The 18,693-nt window shown below is 32.3% G+C and overlaps 1 protein-coding gene across 9 annotated transcripts in view; it reads left to right on the top strand.

Annotated features, from left to right (window-relative positions):
- The window catches only part of LOC105335245 (fibrillin-1), a 96,956-nt gene that overhangs the window by 45,200 nt on the left and 33,063 nt on the right, over positions 1 to 18,693 (top strand). For 8 of the 9 annotated variants that reach the window (XR_010713865.1, XM_066084004.1, XM_066084002.1 and 5 more), the window contains 26 exons: positions 2,828 to 2,901; positions 3,027 to 3,085; positions 3,395 to 3,576; positions 4,357 to 4,456; positions 4,958 to 5,433; positions 6,300 to 6,430; positions 6,527 to 6,690; positions 8,447 to 8,588; positions 9,029 to 9,224; positions 9,831 to 10,066; positions 10,194 to 10,422; positions 10,596 to 10,838; positions 10,929 to 11,060; positions 13,793 to 13,996; positions 14,352 to 14,606; positions 14,716 to 14,911; positions 15,116 to 15,282; positions 15,521 to 15,682; positions 15,830 to 15,958; positions 16,057 to 16,179; positions 16,377 to 16,493; positions 16,832 to 16,951; positions 17,092 to 17,346; positions 17,884 to 18,015; positions 18,155 to 18,280; positions 18,398 to 18,526. Coding sequence is in view for 8 of the 9 variants with exons in the window: in XM_066084004.1 (XP_065940076.1) it covers positions 2,828 to 2,901; positions 3,027 to 3,085; positions 3,395 to 3,576; positions 4,357 to 4,456; positions 4,958 to 5,433; positions 6,300 to 6,430; positions 6,527 to 6,690; positions 8,447 to 8,588; positions 9,029 to 9,224; positions 9,831 to 10,066; positions 10,194 to 10,422; positions 10,596 to 10,838; positions 10,929 to 11,060; positions 13,793 to 13,996; positions 14,352 to 14,606; positions 14,716 to 14,911; positions 15,116 to 15,282; positions 15,521 to 15,682; positions 15,830 to 15,958; positions 16,057 to 16,179; positions 16,377 to 16,493; positions 16,832 to 16,951; positions 17,092 to 17,346; positions 17,884 to 18,015; positions 18,155 to 18,280; positions 18,398 to 18,526 (4,479 nt within the window). In the remaining variant the exon portion in view is untranslated. Of the gene's footprint in view, positions 1 to 2; positions 258 to 774; positions 1,033 to 1,356; positions 1,480 to 1,800; positions 2,056 to 2,428; positions 2,582 to 2,827; positions 2,902 to 3,026; positions 3,086 to 3,394; positions 3,577 to 4,356; positions 4,457 to 4,957; positions 5,434 to 6,299; positions 6,431 to 6,526; positions 6,691 to 8,446; positions 8,589 to 9,028; positions 9,225 to 9,830; positions 10,067 to 10,193; positions 10,423 to 10,595; positions 10,839 to 10,928; positions 11,061 to 13,792; positions 13,997 to 14,351; positions 14,607 to 14,715; positions 14,912 to 15,115; positions 15,283 to 15,520; positions 15,683 to 15,829; positions 15,959 to 16,056; positions 16,180 to 16,376; positions 16,494 to 16,831; positions 16,952 to 17,091; positions 17,347 to 17,883; positions 18,016 to 18,154; positions 18,281 to 18,397; positions 18,527 to 18,693 lie in introns of all 9 variants that reach the window. The other variant, XM_066084007.1, reaches the window with a different exon arrangement.

Below are 18,693 nucleotides of genomic sequence, written 5' to 3'. Positions count from 1 at the left end.
AGGCTGTGAAAACGGAAAATATGGAGACAACTGTGCCTCAAACTGTACTTGCAAGGCTGAAAACACCGACGTATGTGACAAAGTATCAGGCAACTGCACATGCAAAAAAGGGTGGAAAGGATCGACCTGTACAGAAGATATCAATGAATGTGAAAATAGTACTATTTGTCAAGCTAATTCAGTATGTCAAAACACAAATGGATCCTATTCTTGTAACTGTGATGATGGATATTCACTGGCTGCTGGAAAATGCGTTGGTATGTTTTTCTTATTGGTCACTTCATTTAAATTGTTTAAAATCTTATTGATCATTGACAGTATAATGCTTAAAATGATGAGCTTGATGAATCTGATTGTTTTTTATGTTTAATTTCAAGACTATAAATGATTTTTAATGATAAATATTAAATTTGATGTTTTTAAAACCCCACCAGCAAAAGCCATAATATATTTTCAAACAGACCGGAATATTTGAAGTAAAAGATGTAAATTTTTGGGGCATTTATGAAATTAAAAGCTTTAAAGTGTAAGCAACTTGAAAATTTGATTTTGATTTGTTCATTTGTGCCTCTATAAGAATTCATTTTGATTTGGCGAAACATTTTAAAAGCATAAAAAACATTTGTTTAGAATGCGTTTACAATTGACACATATTTTATATTTTTTTTAAATAATAAATTCTATTTTCAGCGTTCAAAAACTATGTTTGCAAGTGTTTAAATGACTTTCAATGAAAAGTAGAATATCTTACCAGCTAATGCAAATATATTTCAGAGTGTGCTTTGAATACGTATGGTCTAGATTGTGCATATCAGTGTTCTTGTGATTTCACAAACACCCAGTCATGTGACACGAAAAATGGAACTTGTTACTGCAAAGAGGGATGGAAAGGAACTAATTGTACAGAAGACGTTTTGGAGTGTGCTAACGCGACTATCTGTGGTCCAAACGCTCTATGCTCGGAGACAAACGGATCCTATGTATGTAACTGCGACGTTGGCTTTAAAAAGGATGCTTCTGGGTCTTGTGTCGGTAAGGAATCATATATAAATAGGAATTGAGCATATTCGCATTGAAAATCAGTGAGTTACCACTTTGGCAATTGAATGAAAATTTTGTACTTTTATATTATGTACATGGCCCTGTATTCTGTAACCGATTTTATGTAAAATTGATGTTTATACTTATGTTTCCTTTTTTATGAAAAATATTAGGCACATGTTTTTGTCCTTGTAAAACTATCTAAACAAGTTGGACTTGGTGTGATACACCTATAAACTTAAGAAATTTTTTCTTCAAAGACTACTGCATATGGTCATGTTAATGTTATTGTACTCTTTCAACTTTCAACTTTAGATATTAACGAATGTACACTTGGAACTGACACTTGTGACACCAATGCTGAATGTACTAACACTGATGGAAATTTCACGTGTTCTTGTAAAACTGGATTTAGTGGAGATGGTTATTCCTGTTCAGGTAGATACTTCCCAATATTTTTTATTTATTTTTAATGTTTATCTGATGCTAGTAACTGAAACTGTTTTATTTTTTTCCCAAAACATTTAAAAATTGACAATTCTACATGTACATGTTTTAATTTTCTATCCAATCAGTGATCTGGACTGTCAGTTACATGTATATCCGGATCACATATTAAGAATTAAGTTTTATTTTGATTCTCTGTCTTCTTATATGCTTATATAAGTAAAACTTTATTGTAAACAACATTGTAAATTTATCGGTTTTAAATTAGAGAAATATTTATTTACATTGGTGCATGTAATTGATGATTTTCAGCTTGTAATAGTACACATTATGGTGTTAACTGTTCCTCTCCGTGCACATGTATTGAGGATAATACAGCAGACTGTAATGACGTCACTGGACAGTGCAATTGCAAGGCAACATGGAATGGAACAAACTGTGACGTAGATGTCGATGAATGTGTGTTAAGGACAGATGACTGCAACTCTTCAATTGAGATCTGTGTTAACAGAGATGGCGGGTGGAATTGTTCCTGCCGATATGGATCAACAAATGGAGTTTGCAATGGTATGATTATTTTATTGAGATTATCAAAGTGTAGGCTGTGCTAGTTTATTAAATATCTTAAAATATTTTGAAACATCGTTCTCTTAAAACAAACAAAACTAATGATAAATTGAGACATTTCAGGCACCATGATGTTCTTTAACATTAACAGTGTGAATGTCATTTTAATAGCAAGCATGTCCATCTTGATCTTCCAACAGCATTGCATGTTAAACGTGCAAAATATTATTAAGTTAATGTACGGTTACTACTCTACATGCATGACGCTTATTAATATTAATTAATGACAAATACCATAGACGTGAAAATGGTTGATTAATCTTTGATTGATGCATGTCAGCTTATATAACTATTCAATGAAACCCCAAAACAGCCATGACAACAACAGCAAATCCTGCAACGACGTCTTCAACTCCAACACCTACTACAAATGCAACAGATTCAACGACGTCACCAACACTATCCACAACAACAAATACAACAGATTCAACGACGTCTCCATCTCCAACGCCTACAACGGCACCTGGTAATAATTTCATTTATGAAGGAATTATTTTCTTTAATTTGATATATATCTGGAAGCAATTAACATATCTATGACTTACATGTATTGTTATTGTTGCAAGGCATACAGATTTGGGGGAAATGTAATGTTGAAATTAAGTTCATTGTTAAAAAAACAGTCAAAAGTTTAATCATTTATTGTGTGTATCTTTCACCTAGTCTCATTGTTAATGAAGGAGTGTAAATCAATATTAATTCTTTATTTCAGAGACCAGTTTTTCAAGCAGTATAAAGTTCAATGGAACTAACTCAACATCTGTTAAAGAAGATATGAATAGTTCGGTAAGAAATGTTTATTTTTAGTTGTTCCTTTAACAAGACACTATTTTGAGTGTTTCACAATTATTTTGAGATCAAATTAAAATATTTTTCTATAAACTTATTTTGTTAAATGTTGCTTTTTTTAGCTCACACAAATATATAACGGTGTAAGTGGATTTAAAAGAGTAGAAGTGAAAGATGTAAGGTAGGTTTATAATTATAGTGTTATTGAAATGCATGAAATACCTTCCAGATTCTAATATCTTTTAGGCATTAATGTTTAAAGATATAAAAGCGCATAATAAAACATCTCTTTACTTGAGATACATGCGTTACTAATTAGGTTTAAAGCTAAAATAAACTGCGCTATTTTTTCTTAGTCATTTTTGCTTAGAGTTGATTGAAATCCAACACTATCAGGCACACAAAAGAAAAAATAAAGCAACCATAAAGGAAAACGTTTTAAGGAATAAAAAATAAGGGTTTATTCTCTTCGTAATCCTTTAAAATGTAGGTCTGGCAGTATCATTGTCGAATATGATGTATTTGTGGATTTGTCGTCCGCCGACCAGGCACAGGCAGACATAACAAACATAGTTTTCCGCTTCCTATCCTTGGAATTGCAAATCTCCTACATGAACCAAACATTTCCAGTAGACGAAGTGAGTGTGACAGACAATTATGGAGCCACACAAAGTAAGTGATTCGTGCTTTTGATATTTTATTAATGTGATAGCATCTGGTTTTAAATTTTCTAGATTATTTACTACGTTTAAAGAACAGAAACTAAAAAAAAACAAAAATTTATTATCGTTGCCTGTACCTTACTGTTTCAAATAATGAAGTTTATAACTTGAACGGAAACCCATGAATACACTATCTTGAAGTGTTCGAGCAATCGTGCACTCGATGACTCGATGACATACATGTAGTTTGTAAATACTGAAAAATTAAGAAGTCTAGCTTTGTATTTAGATTTTCGTTTTCCTTTGCAAGTTAAACATCTAACACATCTTGTTAAAAGCACATAACATTATATATAATTAAGAATAGATGGATTTCGGACCCATATGTATAAATTCATATAAAATAACATCGATACGTCAACATGTCAAGACAGAATTCAAGCAATAAACTATTTTCATCGAAAATTTAACCAGACATGGTTTTATGATAAAAACAGTTTTTACCATAAGATATATAGTTTTGCCATTAATGATTTGGTTAATCTATGTTTCACATTTGAGAAGATGTATATATATTTTCCCTAGACATCTTGGGAATCAATTAATTGCTGACCTTCTCTGGGACACAAAAAGAATGTCCAATCAAGGACATGTTATTACACTTTGAAATGATACAATCATGGTTGATGAGCACATATGTAAACCTTTGGGAAATTAACTCTTGATTGCTGTCTTGCTGTACTATATTTCAAATAGGATTTGATTTGCTTATAGCATTTAAATCTTCCAGGCATAACAAGAGATATGGACAACTGTACCATCTTTACTGCGCTCCAACCATGTCCTTCATATATGATCTGTACAGTAAATGGAAACAGTATTAGTTGTGTGTAAGTTAATTTTGAAATATGAATGTATAAATGTTTTGTTTAATTACAATGAGCAGCTAATAAGATAATGATATCGATAATTAACATATTTTAACCTCAGTTTTATGTTTAAAACGTGTAAACGTGAATGATATAAACAAATTTTTACTCATTGCTCTTTCGGTGTATTCAAAGACAATAAGTTATGAATGTGCACTGTAAGTATGACTGTAGCAGTAGGGGTTATGATATTTTTTCTAGATTTTGGGAGAAAACTTTCTTATTATTTAGCGATTAGAATATATCAATCAATCTTTGATTATATTGTGAGAAGAACATATTCTCATAAAGTGTATACCCGTATCCAAAGAGGTACAATGTTGGTTCCAAATTATTCAAAAGTGACCAGAAAAATGACGATAACAATTTATTGGTTCTAGCTAAAATTCTCCATTGGCATTTATTTGATGGAATATTAAGCTTCAAAAATTCTTAGTTTGAATTGTTGAATATGTTACCTAGAAATAAAACCTCAGAGCAACCTAGCACTACAACTACAACGGAAACAACAACAACGACAGAAACGCCCAGTACGACAATGGAATCCACCACCACAACCGAACAAACTACTGTGACATCAGAGTCGACAACTACCACTACAACAGAACCAACCACAACAACGACAGAAACGACAACAACCACAGAACTTCCGACAACAACAACAATAGAAACCACTACCACCACAGAAGTACCGACAACAACAACAGAAACCACTACCACAACAGAGGTACCGACAACAACAACAACAACAGAAACCACAACCACCACAGAAGTACCGACAACAACAACAACAATAGAAACCACTACCACAACAGAGGTACCGACAACAACAACAACAACAGAAACCACTACCACCACAGTGGAAATTACCACAACCACAACAGAAGCTACCACCACGACAACAGCTGAGCCAACAACAGTGGTGCCACCAATAAATAGTATGCAGATATCAATTAAATGCTTTAAAAAAAAAGAGGAACTAGAAGGTTCAATGTTATTATGTTTTAATTTGTATACATATGGTCATGAATAAGAGTTTTGGTTTATGTAAGATATTTGAAAGGACTGCGAACGATAGCATTGTCTAGCCGCCTAACTAAAAGTCATTTATTGAAAGTTGTCTAATCAACGTAAGTTTTTTATAATAATGTAAACGTTTATGTATAATTTCATTAAATAGAAATGATTTGGTCAAAGAAAGAGAGATAACTTTGTATTTTGGGTTAAAATAGCTCATTTCATAATAGAAAATAACCGAAAACGGAAACATTTTTTAAAACATCCCCCCCCCTCCCCGTGAAACAAATATTCCTTTTGACGGGGTTTTAATTATTATTATTTAGCATATTTTTACCAAAGGGTTTGTTGTTTCACGGGGGGGGGGGGGGCATATGTCTACAGAACGAAATACATTCCAAAAAAAGAATTTTGCTTCGTTTCGAAAAATAATTAACAGATATAAATTGAAATGAATTTTTACTTTTATACATATCGTAAATATGTTATTATTAAGTTTTTATGCACATAATGACCGCTTGATAATATATTCCAAAGAATTTTTTTAAAACCCCGCGTTAGCAAAACTTTTGTTTAAAAATAAAAAAAATTGATTACAATTTTTTTATATAAAATTGTTTTTGTTTATACCTTTTAGTAGAAAACTTAGTTTTTGAATATCTGACAGAAATTTCAAAATATTTGGATGTAAAATGTAGGCGGGAAACGGGCGTTAGCGTTCGCAGTTCTTTTTATTAGTAATTAAACGTTTATTCTTATGCTAATTAATTTTTTTTATTTAATTCAGGTGCGCTAGCATTTGGTGATGTAGCTGGGGATTCTATTTTGACTGGCGATGATCGTTCGTCTCCAGCATTAGAATCTCCCACATTGTTGCAATTTGGAGATGGTCAATTGGGTGGATTTCACGAAGTTTACGTGAGTACATTTGGTTGAGGATCATAACAGAACTGATTTAAAAGAGAATTAGGAGTGGGTATGACAAGATAATACACGGTTACTCTTTTTTCTCAGATTGGAACAAATGGCATCATAGGACTTGGAGAGATATATAATAGCTTTTCAATTGAAGAGATGACTTCATTAAGACTAAGAGATCGTAGAATTATCTGTCCATACTGGACCGACCTAATGACTCATGGAAGTGATTCAGCAGTTTACTACAATGTTTACAAGAGGTTTGGAGCATGTTAATTTCCTTTAGATATAAGTTGTATGAAAATGCCTATTTCGATGCAACGAAACTATGTTTAGTTCGAAATTTGTCATAATGATATTCGGTTGTATAACAACAAATTGATGTTTTTCACTTAATTGTAATACAAATTAATTTAATATCAACTATACTTGCATTGCATGATATCGGAAATTTACGAAATAGATACGTCGGCACACCGTATTGTTGACATTTAAATAACAAAGCTAAAAGTTCACAATAATTCTATAACTTTCACTACACTCTGCTAAGTTAGAATAATCTAACAGTATCTCAAGTGCCTTTGCCAGTTAAAATGTCTCCCATATACCAGTAATGTAGCAAAAAATTGCATAATCGCTCCGAAACGATTATGGAGAAAGTTGCATTAAAAATAACAGTAAAATTATTCATAACAAACCATTTTTAAGCTGTAAATACCTTTTATCTATAAATTTTATCCATATTAATGAAGAATTCAGCATTTTTTGAGAGTTGATTTTAATCAACTCTCCTATGCAGTTACTCAGACAAACCGAAAGTGAAACAGTGTTTGGACCTCAGCACAAATCATTGCTGCTGACAAGACTTAGTTCTTGAAAATCATTGATGAATTCGATGGAATGTATGCTAAAGCATTGTTTTTCAAGGAAATTTATTTATTGACTATTTTCAAGGTATTTAAATACCTTGAAAATAGTCAGATTTTAAATGGTATTAACAATTTAAATAATTTTTGTACTCGTATGTATTCCTACGCCAGAGTTCAATATAGTGTCGTTCAACTTGACGCTCGGCGGTCTCCGTAAATCTTTTCGGAGATTTACGGTGTCGGCCGAGCGTTTGGTTGAACGAGACTAGAGTTCAATATTGCTTGGATCCATACAATTTTCGAGAAATATTTCTTATACTGATACATAGTTTGATTGAATTAATTTTATCTTTAAATATTATTTAAAATGATTCATATGGGGGTTTCTCGACATTCTTGTCGAAAAAGTCTAAAAATTCATATTATAAAATTGTGCGTAATTCAAATTAAAAACTACATGTACTTATCATGCAAAATAACATATCATTGATTTTAAAATAAATAAACATCGACAAAATCAACTCCCGTGAGTTCTTTGATTCACCTACGTTTTTTACTCGTTTTTTACTCGCTTCAATTTTTTTGACATTCGGAACTCTCTCGGTTTTTCAAACTAAATGCACTGAGTTAGAGTAATCTCTATTATATCTATTTTCTTTGATGACAGTATACATAAAAGCTTTTTAATGAACTTTTACACGTATTTGTAGTTTATCAAGATTGTAAAATCTATAAAACAATAGACAGTACTCCTCCAATTTCTCGGTATTAAAGCCAAAAATTCAAGTCTATGATTTTAATATAGTAGTAAAGATAAAGTTGCACTGTACATAAAAAATAAGAAGTATTATTGAAATTGTTGTAAAATGTTTGCTGTATGATAAAAAACCTTTCCCATAGGAATCCCCCCCCCAATAAAAACTACCTATTGCGACAGAAACCCATCCCCCATCATTGGAATATTGCCAATATAACGGAAAAGGTACTTTATAGCCTCTTTATTTTTGACTTGCAAATCAGTTTAGAGGGCCATATCTATTCACAATATAAGCAGGTATTTTAACGCTACATGATTACAGCGAAATTTAAGTAAAAAATCACCCATCTTTCTTTGGGATATTATACTAGTACCTCTTTTCATTTACAGTGAAAATACAGCTGATAGCAAGACTTTACATGAAGTAGACAGAATTATCCAAGAAACATTCCGGGATTTTATAACATTCCAATCGTCAATCGTTTTCAAAGCAACATGGAAAAATATGGCGTTTTATGCAGACAGTTCAAAGGTGAAAATATTGCAGTATTGTTTTTAAAGTACACACTTTGTTCTATCATTCTGTATTGTTCTGTAATGATATTGTTGAAGTTAAACCGTATCTACTAAATATTGAGAACAAGAATTTAACCAAATCTTCAATTGCGACGTAATGAAAAACAGTGTTGCAAGGCTTAACACTTTTTTCATATTTATTTTTTATACTGTGAACTTTGTTTCATTTTTAAAGCCAACACTTTCTTATATGGCAATATTTTTAAAAGTTTCTTTTTTATACTAAGCGTAGTAAGGGAGGGGGGTATGCTGAATGGTTATGAATAAGATTAACCATTGTAGAGATTTGGAGGAAATGAAATGATGTTCACATATATATCTAAGCTATTCAAAGAAGTATCTGAACTGAATTTTAGCCATTAGAAATATTTGAAAACAATGCTGTCTATTTTACAGAGAATCTCTTTCCAAGTTCTCGTTGTATCGGATGGCCAGCATTTATTTAGTGTAACGAATTATCTCGACGTTGGGGTCAGTATTCTACCTGGAAGCCATGTTTCAATTGGTTACAGATACAAAGGATTATCTAGAAGAAATACATACTCATGGCAAAATGCTGCATTTAGAATGTCATCTATTCCCGGAAATACTGGTACGAAAACAAATATACATGTAAATTGAAAGTGTGGATGTTTTGCCTGAATACGTTAAAATCAAAGTATAAAATACCCAAGAGACGTGTTTGATAAACTTTAGGTACTTACGTAACTATGCTCAGTTGTAAGAAAACATGCTTTTTAAAATCAGAAGTAAGAATTTCGGATTAATAATTGAAAATTGCGTAATGATAGTTGTATTTACTAGTATACTTAAATAATTGCAATAAACAAAAATTAACATAGAAACGATACAAACGCTAGAAAAATAACATTGTAACGCTAGAAAAAATACATGTGCCTACTAAGATATTTTAGATATCCCTGTGTCATAAAGATTCTACAAAGCAAAATCAAAAAGAATTCGTATATAGCACAAATATTTTGGCTTATGAATACTACCTTGATCTGTTATATAAACCAAAACCAGAATATGTATATGTAAAAGATCAAAAGGCTACGGTTTTTGGTTCCATACACGTTTTCAGGAACTCTAAAAATTAGCGCGCTGTAATATTTATTGATTGAACAATACAACCAATCAAGTTTGAATGTTGGTTGAAATATTCAAAAATTTGCTTTTCTTTTTTAAATCTATCCAGCTTATACAGGATTATGGGTGGAGAAATTGACAGACGATAACATAAGAATTAATCCACTAGAGAAAGAGTGCTACAGTTGGTATTCTAGACAGGCATTGACTGTGAGACCAAATGTTTGGTGGTTGACATGTCCTTGTAGTGGCAGAGGCATGAGGTTCTTTGGTTTTCGATTTTTCGTTCATCGGACTCAAGAAGACATTATATGTTACGTATCAATCACTTTTGGAGCAACTTTGGTATGTCTTAATTGCTTTCCAACTACATTCGCTTATAAATGTACATATAGTTTGCTGTGATTACCTGTCTGTGCTACTTTGCAAGAAGAGTTTAGATTTTAACAAGCGTTTTCTTTCTGTAATGTAGGAGTGCTGTTATTCATATAATCGTTATTTCCGAACCATTGGCTCGTTAATAAGTCGGATTCCTGATGCCGGCTCAACTCTGTCCGCCAATCCTGTCTTTCAACCTTACGACTATTATATTGATAACGAAAGACCAAAAGAGGCTTGCTGTGCATCTGGACATTGCGATTGGTACTACAGCTATAGACCAAGACCTTTTTTCTGTTTAAGGTTAATTCCAGTAAGAACAGGTAGTTCATTTTTTTATAGCTGTGGTTAATCAACCAAAAAAATCCCAAAAACTGAAATAAATAAACTTTTTTTTCATAAATGACAAGGCGATTATGTAAGTAAATGTAACTGCGAGTACAAACATCACGCTATAAGTACATGATTCAGACTTAAAATTTTACTGTAATTTTAGCCTGGTTCTGGGGAGATCCACATATCAGCACTTTAGACGGTGGACAATACACTTTTAATGGTTTCGGTGAATACACAATGATGAAAATAGACCACAATGGAACACAGTTTGAACTCCAAGCCCGAACAGATTTAGCAACTACTGCCAATGGCACAACAATCAATGCGACAATATTTAGTGCTTTTGTAGCTAAGGATCATACAGGTTCAATCGTTCAAGTGGAAATGTCAAGAAACAGGGACAGTGAGTACAAATGTAAATTAGCTTAATATTTAAAAGCTTGTAAAAGATTTATTTGATTTAAAGGAATCAAAATCCTTTTGTTATTTACAGAGATGTATGTGCGTGCAAATGGGAGAGATATAACAACAAATATTGAGAGCGATCCTGATTTTGTCTTAAGAACCGTCAACTTCACAGTGTCTGAAGATAATGGAACAGTTGAGGCATCCTTTGTTCAAAGCGGTAAGCATCTAAATAATGAAAATGTTATCATCGTTATTTGACAACTAATTTTCAAAAAATTGATTCGACTAAATTTTCAGTCAAAAGATCAACTTTCTTGGAAGAGTTCCTCGAGTTGAATGTAAATGCTAGTGTTTAAGTGTTATAAAAGTGTTTGTATGATATAAATGTTTAAAATACCTGTCCATCTGCATTGGTATCTGAAGATGTCGAACGTCACAATATTGAGTAATTCATGCTCTGCCTTGATGAAATCTTACTTGAAACAAGAGAGTTGTTACCAAGCGGTCCCTCTTTTCTCTAGCTCACCAGAACCTTCGTTTTCGGTAAGCTTCTCTGATCACCCGTTGCCCGTCGTCCCTCCGTTTGTCCGTCTGTCTGTTATCCTGTCTGTAAACTTTTCAAATTTACAACTTCTTTTCTGAAACCACCCGGACAAATCTAACTAAACTTGCATCCCTATGGAAAAGGAATTTTAAATTCTTTAAAAAGGCACAACTTTTTTGAAATTGGAGATACATGTAATTGCAATATAGTGAAAAAAGGGTTCATGTCTTTAAAAATCTTATTTTCAGAAACAACTGCACCAGGAATGCTAATATTTACACCAAAGCTTGTATATATAGTAAATATTCTAAAGAACTATATATGATAAGAGTTAAATTTGGCCCCCATAATTCGCCATTTTTTAAGTGTTTTTGGTACAATAAAATGTTAACTAATTTTTTAGAAGAGTTGATATAAAATATATTTTTCGTCTATTTATTTGATTTATTTGCACTCATTGGCAGTATATGACGTCAGAAGTGACGCCATTTCTATAATTCAATCAAAATCAGTCAAAAATTGACATTTTTCTTATCTTTTTACGAATGGGAAATATAGAGCGCATGCTTGAACAAGGAAATTTTTTGTGTCACTTATTAGTCTTGGCTAGATACATCTCTGATTAAAATATTTTATTTGTTCAAGAATGCGCTCTATGTTTTTGTGTCACTTATTAGTCTTGGCTAGATACATCTCTGATTAAAATATTTTATTTGTTCAAGAATGCGCTCTATGTTTTCGGAAGGAAAAACTGCTTGAAAACAAGCTGTTTTACGCTAAAAATGCAAAAATGGCGGGAAAAGGTCTTTACAATGTCATATTTCTAAATTGTGGGCACTTGAAGCAAAATGAATATTATGTTAACACATCACATATATATCTGTACTAAGAAAACAAAGAATGATAGTAAAATGATGATGTTCATTTTAGGGGGCCATTTTAGGCCCTTATCATATATAGTTCTTTAAAATCGTGATCCCTGGACTTTAACTGTGGCCCAAAGAGGGGTTCAAAGATTATTCTTAACAACTACAATACTACAATTTTTGAGATTACTATGCAAGCATCTCCATATATAGCGTAGATTATAGATTATTAGAATTATATCCCCCGGAACCAGACTGGGGTCTAAAAAAACAACAACTTTTTGATAAGAACTACAATGCTACAATGTGTGATATTACTATGCAAGCATCCTCATATAATGTAAATTCCATACCGTAAAAAATAGTGAACCCCGGACCAAAACTTAGGCCCCATGAGGGATTCACATATTTTTATAGAATTATATTGGAAAATCTAAATTTAAAAATAAAAATCTTCATCTCAAGAACTGCAAGCTACATTTTGTGTGATTATTACGCAATCATCCTTAAAAAATGTAGATTCTAAATTGTTAAACTCGTGACCCCCCTCAATAATACTAGATTTAACACACTAAGAAAAAGTTAGGGATAATGTGTAAAAATATTTCTCTCAAGAACCACAATGCTACAATGTATGAGATTACTATGGCACCATCCTCAAAAAAGGTAGATTCTAAACTGTTGAAATTATAAACCTCAGACTAATAATTTGGGTACCAAAGGGGTTTACATAGAAATATATAGCGAATATGTTTAAAAATCTTATTTTCAAGAACTGCAATGCTATAGTTTGTATGCAAGCATTCTTAGAAAGGGTAGATCGTAACATTGTTTAAATTGTGATCCTAGATTAATACTGGAGACCCAAGAGGGTTTCAATGTTTAAATCTGTAGTATGTTGGAAACATATCAGAAACTGAAATTAAATCATGAAAAATGATAATAACAAACTGTCAGCCATCTCAAAAATTCATAATGCGAAATACAAATTCAAAGTAGAGCAACAAAGATCTAAAAAAGATAGAGGTGGGAGCAGGTGCTTAGAAGGAGTGAGCATCCGCTAATACAATGAACTGTTTTTCAGGAAAGCGATGTGGCCAATGGGCCTATTGTTAATTCATATGTCACAAATGTTAGTATGCATCTGAAAATAATCTGAAATAAAACAGCGGAATTATTTTTATAAAAAGTGTCGAGAAGCTTGGTGATGTCATTACAATCAGATTTCGTTATACACCCCAATGAAATAACAGACACTAATTTAGGCACAACAGCTTTTAAGTTGAATCATCTTTTTCAGAATATAAATACTTTTAACACATCAACATTTTTATCCTAGAATAACTATAATCCATTCATTTTAGAAACATCGGTATATCTAAGAAAAACTGATGTTTGTCAAATAAGCATCGCTCTCTTTTGTTAATAGCTGTAGGACAATATGATACGTATAGTTATAAAGTACTTGAGTGATATGAAAAAAAACCTTTACAAGATACAAAAGTAACACTTTATCTTATTGTACCATGTTTATTTCAGCAATCACAATCAAATTCAGCTTAGGCGTCAGATTCTTAACTTCGGAATCAATGGTAGATGAAAAATACAGTGGACAAGTTGTAGGGTTGATGGGAAATTTCGACGGAAATTCCACTAATGATTTCATTCTTCCAAATGGCACCATTCTGTATGGTAGTGAAGTAGATAGTGAGCGGAAAATCTACAATAATTTTGGACAGCAATGTGAGTATTTGCCTTAATGATGTTGTTTTCTTCACAAAACATCTGAAATTTGTTTCAATTTTATTTACAGAATGAAATTTTTGAATTTTTGATTTTTTTTTTAACGACGTACACGTAAAATCTTACACTGCGTCGATCATCTTTCGTTATGAAAATACAGAATACAAAACAAGTTGTAATTAAGTTTCACTGGGTCGATCAGTGGCTGCCCCTGAAAGGACTTTTCAAAGGAAAATAAATAAAGTAATAATTATTAATTTGTATGTATTAAAATGGGATATTAAAAACGATCATGTAAAAAACGTCTATGATTGAAAAAAATATTAATATGATGAATGTGATTTGATTTTTACAGGGTCGATCGACAGCGATACATCACACTTTCATTATGATACTGGGCTGTCTCATGATAATTACACGCACCCAGAATTCGTGCCATTCTACATCGACGAACAACCACAGGACAAAGTCAACAGATCCAGAGAAGTATGTGGTGGTGCCAGTGCCTCACAGGCCTGTATATTCGACTATCTTGCTACAGGTGACGAATCCTTGGCCAAATCTTCAGGAGATGACGCAGCAACCTCTGCAAGTGATACAGCATCCTTAGGTAATTATATGTACAAATAGACCTTAATAAATCCAATTTTTTCTTAAAAGTTCATTTTTTTTTCAATGGTGGTAAGCTTTTATATTCTTTGTAAAACCTTCTTTCTTAGAAAATGAGATTCCACAGATCAGTGGCGATTCCCAAATTAAAGCTAAGTTCAATGAGTCAGTAGAACTTAAGTTTAATGCAAGCGACGATGGAACGTACTCATACAAGATAATTCAACAACCGGTTGGATTTACCTTTGATAATGCCACTGGCATAGCAACATGGATTCCACAAGATACTGGTGTTACAAATATCAGGTACGAAATTGTTAAAAAGTTTTGAAAATTATAAAGATACAGATTGTTTTCTTTAGATATCTTAGGCCCAAAAACTACGCCTCTTTGTGTTTGGTATAAATATTTTAAATGGAATGAAATTGAACACTTTAGACAGTTTGATTATCATTTGCCAGAACACAAGGCACAACATATTTATTTTCATTATCCTGGAAATGATTTCAGCATTACTGTTGTGGATGATAAAGGAGAAGAGGCGGCTCCCATAGACGTGGCTATTGTCCTCTGTTCTGGTTGTAATGACCACGGGACATGCGATTACAACACCACACGGACGTCTAACAGTGATATGTTTAAATACGCGGCCTGTAACTGTACCATTGGATACTCAGGTTTGTTTCCTTAGCACATAGCATACAACTATTTAAGACAAAATGGTCATTTTGGTCAAGGATGATGTATATTGTTTTTATTCTTACATTTTGTTACTGTTATCCAAGATTTTCAGTGAATAAAAAGTAAATGCAGTTATATGAAGTTTTAAAAAACTATCACTAGATTCCTTTAAGCATAATTCAAATTTATGGGAATAAACCAAAACAAAAATTTAAAATGTGACTATATATACAGGGCAGGACTGTGAGAACGACACCGATGGTTGTGCTGATTCTCCGTGTGCCCAGGGTAGAACTTGTGAGGATATCAAGCCTGAAGAAGAGGCAGTATTAGGGCGAGGATACAATTGTTCTGATTGTCCGGCGGGGTATATCATAAAGGATGAGAAATGTGAAGGTAATAAAAAATCTAAATATTTTCACGTTTTTTACTCAATACACATGTAGGAATATAAGTGATTATGATTTAAAATCCTTAAAACTGTAATGATATGTCAAAAATGAATAGACACTACTAAAATGCATTATTTACAATATTTTGTAGATATAAATGAATGTAACAGTACAACTACCAATGACTGCGACGAAGCCTCACAAAACTGTGTTAATACAGAGGGAAGTTTTGAATGCAACTGTAAAGATGGATTTAGGAAAGTAGGAGACAATTGTCAAGGTTAGATACAAATTTTAGTAAAAAAGTGAATGCACTCTCATTCATTTTAATCAAGGTTTAAGAAATACGATGTCATTATTGATTTTGTTCTCTAATAGATATCGATGAATGTACGGAGAGTACCTCTGGGTGTGAACAGCTCTGTTCTAACAGTGCAGGGTCTTTTGAATGCTCTTGTATCAGCGGATATACATTGAACAGTGACAACAAAACATGCACAGGTAAACATTCATTGCATTGAAAAGTTTGCTTGCGTTATCAAACTAAAAACAACCAAATTTTGTAACAAAAAAACAATACACTCAGTAATTTTTATCTTTGGTTATCTATTTCAATGTAGCCTTTTAAGAAAATCTTACCGCATGAAGTAATGAATTTAATTTAATGATAAATAAAAACGTAACCGCTGTTGTTTTAGGAGAAAACAGTTGTCCAGGGTTAAATTGTGAATATGCATGTAATAACGAAACTGGTGCAGCGCCTGCATGCATATGCAAGACTGGATATAGATTGGTGAATAGCGAAAATTGCACAGGTAAGATGTTATTTTTATCTTATGTTAATAAGCTGTTGGTTTAAAAAATTGATTAAATTCTAGTAACTTTCAAAATTAAATGTGCCATTAATATTGGCAACAAATAATGTTTCAAGAAATTAAAAAAAAACAAATTGCGCTTAATATGATATTTTTGACGGAGCGTGACTTCATTTTATTTTATTTCAATTTCACATGTGTTCTTATAACATTTTACCTCGTCTGCGATACTGCACGTATTGCTTTAATAGAAAAGTGTACCTGGTAAAAGAGTATCGAAACCCTTGAATAAAACACTACTTTTTAATATACTAACATACAATGTATTTTATTCTTAGATATTGATGAATGCGGGGTAGGAGGTGTGTGTTCGCAGAAATGTAATAATTCAATTGGATCCTACACATGTTCTTGTTTTTCCGGATATCAACTAAACGACGATAAAACGACATGTTCAGGTGTGTTATGTAGTTTTGTGGCGCTTGCTTTTAGAAATAATTTTTTACAGTATGAAAAGATGAATAAGTATTTTGAATTTTCTTCAAATAAATTACTTTTTCATGGAGATTAAAATTACATTCAAATAATTTTTTAACAGCTTGCGAACCTCCAAATTATGGCGTAAATTGCCAAAGCACATGCAATTGTGGTCAAGGTATGGATAGATGTGATCCAGTCACAGGATGTGTGTGCAAGACTGGTTGGAAAGGAAGTAATTGTGATGACGACATCGTTGAATGTACCGTAAATCCGACCATATGTGGGAGTGATAAAATCTGCCAGAATCTGCAAGGATCGCATGCATGTAACTGTAGGGCTGGTTTTGCGAAAGATTCTAACGATAACTGCATAGGTATGAAATTTGCTATATATTTAAAGTACATGTACCTCACTACACCAAGACATAAATTTTGAAGAGTTAAACTGTTAGAATCAGTCTAACTAGGTGACTTTCATCATAGCGCAATGCTTACATTATCGGTTTTGTAAGTGTTTTTGTGAACCATAGAGCTATCATATCCATGGAATTATTTTTTTAAATTATAGTTTTTATCCAAATTGAATCTTTTTTTTTTTCCTTTTTTTTTTTTTTTTTACATTTTTGACTTTAATATTCTCATTCATCATGATATCTTTCATAATAAAGTAAATTTTAAGAAATGATTAACAAGTGTTGTTAGCCATTTTAATAGATAAGAAATACTTTGGTTAAGTGATCTAATTTTTATCTACATAATGTTTTCACTACCAGTAGTAATTTAGTTTTAGGTACAACATACATTGATATACAATATTTAAAAATTATGATGATTTAACCTTAATATGACAATTTAAATAATGATAATCTTATGATGAAGAAATCCTAAATGTTGTTTTATTTATATTCAAGATATCGATGAGTGTAAAATAGTCACGTCAAACAATTGTTCTTCATCAACTTCGACGTGTATAAATAAAGATGGAGGATTTGTTTGCGAATGCAAATCTGGATATACAGCCAAAAATCTCTACGAATGTGAAGGTAAATAAAGCTAATTATATTTTTCAAAATATATTGCTATATCTATATCAATTTTAAGTAAAAATAAACTCATTTTTGAATTAAGTTTGATAGTTGTTAATGAAAATATCAGAACTATGAGAAATTGATGTCCTTTCAGACTTAAACGAATGCACAGCCGGAACTGACGGATGCAGCCAAAACTGTGTGAACGTAGACGGAGGTTTCAATTGTGAATGTGAATTTGGTTATACATTGGGCGACGACAGAAAAACGTGTATCAAAGGTATCTAATGCATTGGTTCCTCTTACTGTTGTTGATATCGACACAGAAAACCAAAGATAAACATGTGTATTGATTCCTTCATCATTATTTAAACCATAAATGTTTTTTTTGTTTCAGTACAAGACATTTGTTCCTTGTTTCCTCAACTGAACTGTACCTATGGTTGTAAAGCAAATAACTCACAAGGATCTTGTTTTTGTCCCGCTGGCTTTTTACTGAATGCACAGGACCAACAGTCTTGTCTTGGTATGTGGTACAGAGTCTAGATCCTACAGTTTGGTATGAGCTGCATGATTGTGTTTGGTTGGTAGTAGTCATTTGGCTTGCCATCTCAATGTCTACAATATATTTGGAAACTGTCAGATTTTCTGATTAGACGTTTAATATGGGGTTATCAAAATATGTACCAGAGT

The sequence above is a fragment of the Magallana gigas genome, chromosome 5 (assembly GCF_963853765.1).
Source record: "Magallana gigas chromosome 5, xbMagGiga1.1, whole genome shotgun sequence".
NCBI lineage: Eukaryota > Metazoa > Mollusca > Bivalvia > Ostreida > Ostreidae > Magallana > Magallana gigas.
Note: the sequence above shows the minus strand (reverse complement) of the source record. Positions and strands in the feature narration are given on the sequence as shown.